At 38.8% G+C, this 7,371-nt stretch overlaps 1 protein-coding gene across 1 annotated transcript; it reads right to left on the bottom strand.

The window, feature by feature from the left end:
• Positions 1-501: 501 nt before the first annotated feature.
• On the bottom strand, positions 502-3,144 carry LOC135719093 (keratin, type I cytoskeletal 19-like). Its single transcript, XM_065241645.1, has 8 exons — positions 2,476-3,144; positions 2,266-2,348; positions 1,979-2,135; positions 1,713-1,874; positions 1,428-1,553; positions 982-1,205; positions 844-857; positions 502-751 (listed from the first exon to the last, which is right to left on the bottom strand). The coding sequence occupies exons 1-8, from the start codon at positions 2,959-2,961 to the stop codon at positions 672-674; spliced, it is 1,332 nt and encodes a 443-aa protein (XP_065097717.1). The 5' UTR covers positions 2,962-3,144; the 3' UTR covers positions 502-671.
• Positions 3,145-7,371: the final 4,227 nt, after the last annotated feature.

Genomic DNA, 7,371 nt, shown 5'->3' with positions numbered 1-7,371 from the left:
TGGGACAGCGCTAATTTTTGAAATGTTCAATAGAAATCTCAGTTTTACTAGCAATGCTAGTATAGTGAGCAATGCTACATAACACAATGTAGCTACTGCATAACAATCTTGTTTATATTATTATGTTAAAGATAATTTTTTGGAAATATGTGTGATCAGACTCACTTAACATTTGAAATGCTTTTGAAATAGACACAATTTCAGCTCTGCTGTATATTAAAAAAATACATCATTATATCATGGGGCTGATGAATGCTTTATTTTGATTGGTTGAGAAATGTTCCACGGGTATGCATTATTTTTCAATAAATGCACACCTGACCGGTCAAATGTCTTAAAATAACCAGAGCAATGTCTTAGCCATGGTTTATGAAAAATAATTGACCCCGGTCCTTTAAAATATTTACCACCTTGGGTGTGCATTATTTTCAAATATTTTTTTATTTTATCAGCAATTATTCCTTACATAAATCAAATTGTTCTGAAAAACAGTGAAGAGAATTCATTTGAAAGCTGTTTTATTTTCAAGTTTTTTTATACAAACAAAAATACAAAAGAGAGTGTCAATCCAGTGTGTTTATTTTATGTTAATATCATAACTGCCATGTATTATCACTCACTTAAGACGTATTGTTTGCATCTGAATACTGTGTCATAAAACACTTTGCTCTTTAATAGTGTACGCGCTGTGAACTGGTGGTGATTTCTTTTATGGTCACTGTTCCACCAGACGTGACATGGTGAGATCCACCTAAAGGGTGAGAGAGGAATAGTTATATATAACATAGATATATATATAATAAAACTGATAAAGCATGAACAATATACAAAGGATTTAATTACCTTGTGGTTGAGGGCTAAGCAGAAGAAAGAAAACGTACATTAATGAAGTAATTACTGGACAAAATATACCAGGTAAAACTTAAAACCTATGATTTGTTTAGCATGTGACAACATTTTAAACTAGAAAGTTGAACTTACATAACAATGTTTTGATTGTCCAGGAGGCTCCTGTAGGTGGCGATCTCCTGCTCAAGACGGCTCTTGATGTCCAGCAACATTTTGTATTCTTGTCCCTGTTGCTCAATGCTCCCCCGCATCTGAGACAGCTCATTCTCCAGCATATTGATTTGATTCTGTAATCCTGCTAGTATAGCGCTGTACCGATTCTTTGTTTGTGCCAGAGCGTTCTCCAGTGACTCTCTCTGTAAAAACAAACAAACAAACAAGCAAACAGAATCATTACTTTCGTTTACAGACATTTTAAACACTCAGTTGAAACAAAAAGTCCTATTTGGTTTTGGATTGCAAGCTTAAACACAAATCATGTTATTTGGCTCGATTCTGGAGCTTCTCAGTAAGCCACCATTGGTGAGAAAGTTGCAGCAAAAAGATCAATAAACGTTCAGATGTCTTTTGGGTCTCACCAAGCTGAGTTGAGACTCTAGCTCGATCTCCAGGGTCTGCAAGGTGCGTTGAAGATCTATGATCTGTGACCTGGTGGTTTGTAAGGTTTCGGTGTTGACGGCAACCTCCTTGTTGAATTGTGCCGACTTAAGAGACATAAGCAAAAATGAAATGATATTATACAACTATTAGAATCCAAACAGTACAAATAACACTCTGTATTAATATCTCCTGATATTAATATCTTCCAGTATGGATGTTGGCACGATTATAATTTTTTTAATGCGTTCAAAGGGACGTTTTACCTTGTTTTTAAACCAGTCCTCCTGTTCTTTGCGATGTTTCTGTATGATGGACTCGTAATGCGCACGAATCTCCTCCAGAACTCTGTTTAGGTCTTGTTGAGGAGCAGCATCTACCTCCACGTTCACCGTGCCTGTCAACTGAGACCTCAGAGCAGCCATCTCCTATAGTCACAAAAGGATTTATTTACTAACATCAATTATGCATATTTAAAAGATTATAATTAAGATCAATTATTTTACGCTACAACATTCAAACTCATGCAAACCTCCTGGTGGTTCTTTTTCAGGAATTTCAGTTCATCCAGCAAATTTTTGATGTGGTTCTCAAGGTCAGCTATTTTCAGTTTCGTATCGCTCAACAAACGTTGCAGATTAGCGATGTCAGCTTCCACGCACTGCCGCATCATCAGCTCATGCTCATGTCTGATTGGGCAGAAGGATGAATAATTCGTTTTTCAATCATTGTTTAAACATGATCAATATGATCTTTGTATAAATAAACTAAAGTTATTGCACTGTATTTTAACACAAGAATGAGCATAAGAGAACTGACTTCATCCTAAAGTCATCAGCAGCCAGCTTGGCGTTGTCGATCTGCAGGATGATGTGGGCATTGTGGACAGTAGCAGATTTAATCTGTAACAAACAACATTTATATGTTAATTTAATGTATTCGAGATAACTGTAACATCTCAGCATCTGGTAAATCCTCTATTTCGCTTACTGTTCTACTAGTCTTTCCATCCATCACATTTTAATATACCTTGTCCTTCAGGTCATTGATGGTGTTCCAGTAGACACTGTAGTCCCTCTCTGCGATCGGCCCCTTCGTCTCATAGTACTCCCGAATCATCTTCTCCAACTTTGCATTGGCAACCTCCAGAGACCTCACCTTGTCCAGGTAGGAGGCCAGACGATCGTTCAGGTTCTGCATGGTGGCCTTCTCGTTCAGCTGAAAATCGCCGGGAAAGCATCCTCCAACAGCTATGCTTGCACCTCCAAATCCTCCTATACCATATCCTCCTGCACCATATCCTCCTGCACCATATCCTCCTGCACCATATCCTCCACCATAACCTCCAATCCTATAGGATGAGGAGATGCGGGTGCTGCCTCCGTAGCCACCGCCGTACACGCTGTAGGCTTTTTGTGGAGCATGCACCATGCCACTTCCCTTTGAAACGATTATCGTCTTTGAGGACATGGTCTTGGGTCCGTTGAACTTCAGAGAGCGTGAAGAGATCGACATGGTGGATGTGGAGATGAGATGAACCAAACGTGGACAGGAAACTGCTGAAGGTGCCCTTAGGAGGATGGAGACTTTGGGTCCAGCTCTTTTCTTATATGTAGTTGAATCTCAAAGGCGGGTCCTGCACTTTGTGGATGGGAGGAGAAGGGAAGGTGTGTGTGTTAGACCCTTGTGAAACTACCAGCAGTGTTGAGTGTGTGTGTGTGTGTGTGTGTGTGTGTGTGTGTGTGTGTGTGTGTGTGTGTGTGTGTGTGTGTGTGTGTGCACTCCTATAATGTCCTCACCCTCTTAAGACTACAATAGAGGGAGTGGTATAAGATTACTAATAATTAGATTTTTTAGCATGTGTCTGTGTTTCTGACATGTCTGTACAAGTGCTCGTGTCATCTTTCTTTATTTTGATTTGTCATACAAGGGTACAGAGTTTTAACATTTTTATCACCTTAAATATAAACCTGTGTCAAAAAACAATGGTGAAAGATTCAAGCAAAAAAATATTACATTACATTATAAATCTAGAGCTGAGAAATTTCACTGTGTAAAATCAAAAAGATTTTTTCAAGATTTTTCAACCTGCAGATCTGTTGTGTAGTTAGAAAAGAAGATGCAACATCATAATGATTTTGTGAATTTACTTTAAATAGGATGCTTTGAACAGTCTTATAATAAGGTCCAAATGTTTGTTACTATAGATCCAAAACCACTATAATTAACCTTTCATTAATCTTTTAACTTCTAATATTTTCTTTTATTAATAAATTACCAATAGCCATTTTTACGAGTGTACTTTTGTATCCAATATTACATATTGTGAATGTACTTATAGTTTGTATCAAAATAACTATTTAAAATGATATGTTTGACAATTATATCCTGTTACTCAGACATTTTGTTTCTCAGGGTGGTTTGGGTGGTGACCTTAGGAAAACTTTAAAAGTGCTTAATTTTGCAGACAGGTAACTCCCTATTGGGGGAATATGAGATCATTTCTGCCAGTTTCACCACCCTTATCTGGTCATGTAGGTACCTCACCCTTTTACCAGGCCAAATCACACAACCCAACATTTACTTTTTTTTAAAAAAAGACAACAAAAGTAAAACACAAAGATGGTAAATATGTTAGCGACTGACAGCTTCTGTTTATTTTTTATCGTATGGGAATTCCATTTTGGGTAAAGTGAACTCTTTAAGCAATTAAAAGCAGTAAGTAAATCTTTTTTTTTTTTGGTTAAACATTGCAAGGTTAAATTTGTTAACACTGGATATTGCTAACATGAACATACTACTTATAGTAGCCTAAAGTGCAGCATCAATTTATACATTGTATCGATATTTGAATATCGATAAATTATAGTATTGGTTTTGCCTTTCACTCATCAACATATAATATAGGCTATGACGCACTAGAGGGCGCGCATATTTGATTCAACACGAGCACTGATAGCGTGAGCGCTCGCCGGGCGCAGTGGCGCGCGCCTGTAATCCAAGCTGCTGGGAGTCTGAGTCTGGTGGATCGCTTGAGTTCGGGGGTTCTGGTCTGTAGTGGAATATGCCGATCGGGTGTCCGCACTAAGTTCGGTATCGATATGGTGTTCCTGAGGGGAGCCCGAGACCGCCAGGTCGTCTAAGGAGGGGTGAACCGGCCTAGGTCGGAAACGGAGCAGGTCAAAGCCCCCGTGCTGATCAGTAGTGGGATCGCGCCTGTGAATAGACGCTGCAGTTCAGCCTGAGCAATACAACGAAACCCAGACTTTTGTGTTAGTTATCTTATTTATTATCTACGTTTGGTTCTCATACTAAAAATATTTAACTATTTAGACAATATTTGAAAACTTCTACAACATTTATTAATCATACAGTAGTTATTTTTAGCATTTGCTAATATATTTTTACAATTAAGAGTTGTCACAGTTAAAAGTATAGTGCCCAATGAACTAACACAAACAATTGTATTGACATACTTATTAACAAAAACTTGCTAATGAAAACTTCATTGCTCATTGATAGGTCATGTTAGATGAAGCATTTACTAATGTTTACAAATACAACCTTATTGTAAAGTCTTAACATTATACAAAAGGGACAAACCAACCACCGGATTATAAATTAACTCATATGCTGGGTTACTTCAAACCAAAATGCTGGGTTGTTTCAACCCATGGCTGGGTCAAATATAAACATTTACTGCGTTAATTTAACCCAATTGTTGGGGTTTTGACCCAGCTATGGGATGAAATAGAAAATCAGCATTTTTTGGAGTGTAAAAATCATGAGACTGAGGTATGTCTAAATGCTATAGCCTATCCTAACAGGTATTTAGTTGACATTTGACCCATGGTGATGTGCAAAACTATGAGTACATTAAATGTTTAAATGAAATTGCATAGAGAAAAATTCTATTCCTTCAAAAAATATTATGAGCCAAAGTAAAAAAATTCAGTGCATTAGTACTCCAGTAAAGTACATTCACACATTAATATGACAGTATGGCTTGTGTACAAAGGAATAGATCAGGAAGTGGATGCCGCTCCTCAGCAAGACCTGAACAAAGTTTTGGATTAACATAAAAGTCTGGGTCTCGTTGTATTGTTCAGGCTGAACTGCAGCGTCTATTCACAGGCGCGATCCCACTACTGATCAGCACGGGGGCTTTGACCTGCTCCGTTTCCGACCTGGGCCGGTTCACCCCTCCTTAGACGACCTGGCGGTCTCGGGCTCCCCCAGAACCACCATATCGATACCGAACTTAGTGCGGACACCCGATCAGCATAGTCCACTACAGACCAGAACCCCTGAACTCAAGCGATCCACCAGACTCAGACTCCCAGCAGCTTGGACTACAGGCGCGCGCCACTGCGCCCGGCGAGGTCTCACGTAATCAGCAGTCGTGTTGAATCAAATATGCGCGCCCTCTAGTGCATAATATCATAGCCTAATATGTTGATGAGTGAAGGGCAAAACCAAAACTATAATTTATTTATCGATATCAATGTATAAATTGATGCTGCACTGTATGAACCATTATGACAGGAGTTCATTTGGAACCTCATAATTATCACATAACATTGGCTTTTTAATTTTTGTCCTTTATTTATTACCAGTCACATTACAAACAATAAACCAAAACATCAATAAAGTAGCCTGCTTGTACAAAGGAATAGATCAAGTGGATGCCGCTCCTCAGCAAGACCTGAACAAAGTTTTGGATTAACACAAAAGTCTGGGTCTCGTTGTATTGTTCAGGCTGAACTGCAGCGTCTATTCACAGGCGCGATCCCACTACTGATCAGCACGGGGGCTTTGACCTGCTCCGTTCCCGACCTGGGCCGGTTCACCCCTCCTTAGACGACCTGGCGGTCTCGGGCTCCCCCAAGACCACCATATCGATACCGAACTTAGTGCGGACACCCGATCGGCATAGTTCACTACAGACCAGAACCCCTGAACTCAAGCGATCCACCAGACTCAGACTCCCAGTAGCTTGGATTACAGGCGCGCGCCACTGCGCCCGGCGGGACTTCTCACTGTCAGCCTTCATGTTGAATCAAATATATTGACTGGGTGTGCCCTCTAGTGTACCACATGAGAACATTATTTTCTCTCTGAAGTGAGTAACAATTGATTTACTAGCATATTTATATTGCCAAATAGTATAGGCTACTACCGTATACTTAAAATCCCGAAAGAGACAATAAATAAATCATATAAAGTGAAGTAAATATATAGAACAATAGACAAATGAAAGGAAATGACAAAAAAACGTGAAATAAAGATTTACTTATTTTAAGTATGGTATTTTAGTTTTTTCCCCGAAAAGTAAGGTTAGATGATAAAAATGAATTTAAATCACAGCATTGCGTGTGCAGGAAATGGCTTAGTGTGTTGTGTTTGTTTATAGTAACAGCTAAAGCTTTTGATTCAAGTCCGGTCTAAGTCGAAGTCTTTTGATGTGTTTTGTTCTATCTGGGTCAATGTGGGTTTTCCCCAAACACATGCAGATTTGGTGTTTTGAAGTCAATAAATTGCATGTGTGTATTTCGACACAAGATGCTGGTAGGCTTCAGTCAATCATGATGGATGTATGCACACAGGGATGTAAGGTACTTTTTTATGTCAAGCATCAATCCATTCTGTAAACCTGCTTATCCTCGTGGGAGGCCAGCACAGCAGGCTACTTCATTGATGTTTTGGTTTATTGTTTGTAATGTGTCTGGCAATAAAAAAAGGACAAAAATGTAAAAGCCAATGTTATGTGATAATTATGAGGTTCCAAATGCACAAATGGTTCATAATGGTTCATACAGTAGCCTAAAGTGCAGCATCAATTTATACATTGATATCGATAAATAAATTATAGTTTTGGTTTTGCCCCTCACTCATCAACATATAATATTAGGCTATGATATTATG

Source organism: Paramisgurnus dabryanus, chromosome 14, assembly GCF_030506205.2.
Source record: "Paramisgurnus dabryanus chromosome 14, PD_genome_1.1, whole genome shotgun sequence".
Lineage (NCBI taxonomy): Eukaryota > Metazoa > Chordata > Actinopteri > Cypriniformes > Cobitidae > Paramisgurnus > Paramisgurnus dabryanus.
The sequence above is the reverse complement of the archived record's forward strand: the minus strand, read 5'-3'. Positions and strand labels throughout refer to the sequence as shown.

Coding starts and splice junctions, on each gene's coding strand:
- LOC135719093 (XM_065241645.1), bottom strand. CDS start 2,961: ATGTCGATCTCTTCACGCTCTCTGAAGTTCAACGGACCCAAGACCATG. Junction 2,349..2,475: donor TCAATGACCTGAAGGACAAG/GTATATTAAAAT, acceptor TGTTTGTTACAG/ATTAAATCTGCTACTGTCCA. Junction 2,136..2,265: donor GCTGATGACTTTAGGATGAA/GTCAGTTCTCTT, acceptor CTGCCCAATCAG/ACATGAGCATGAGCTGATGA.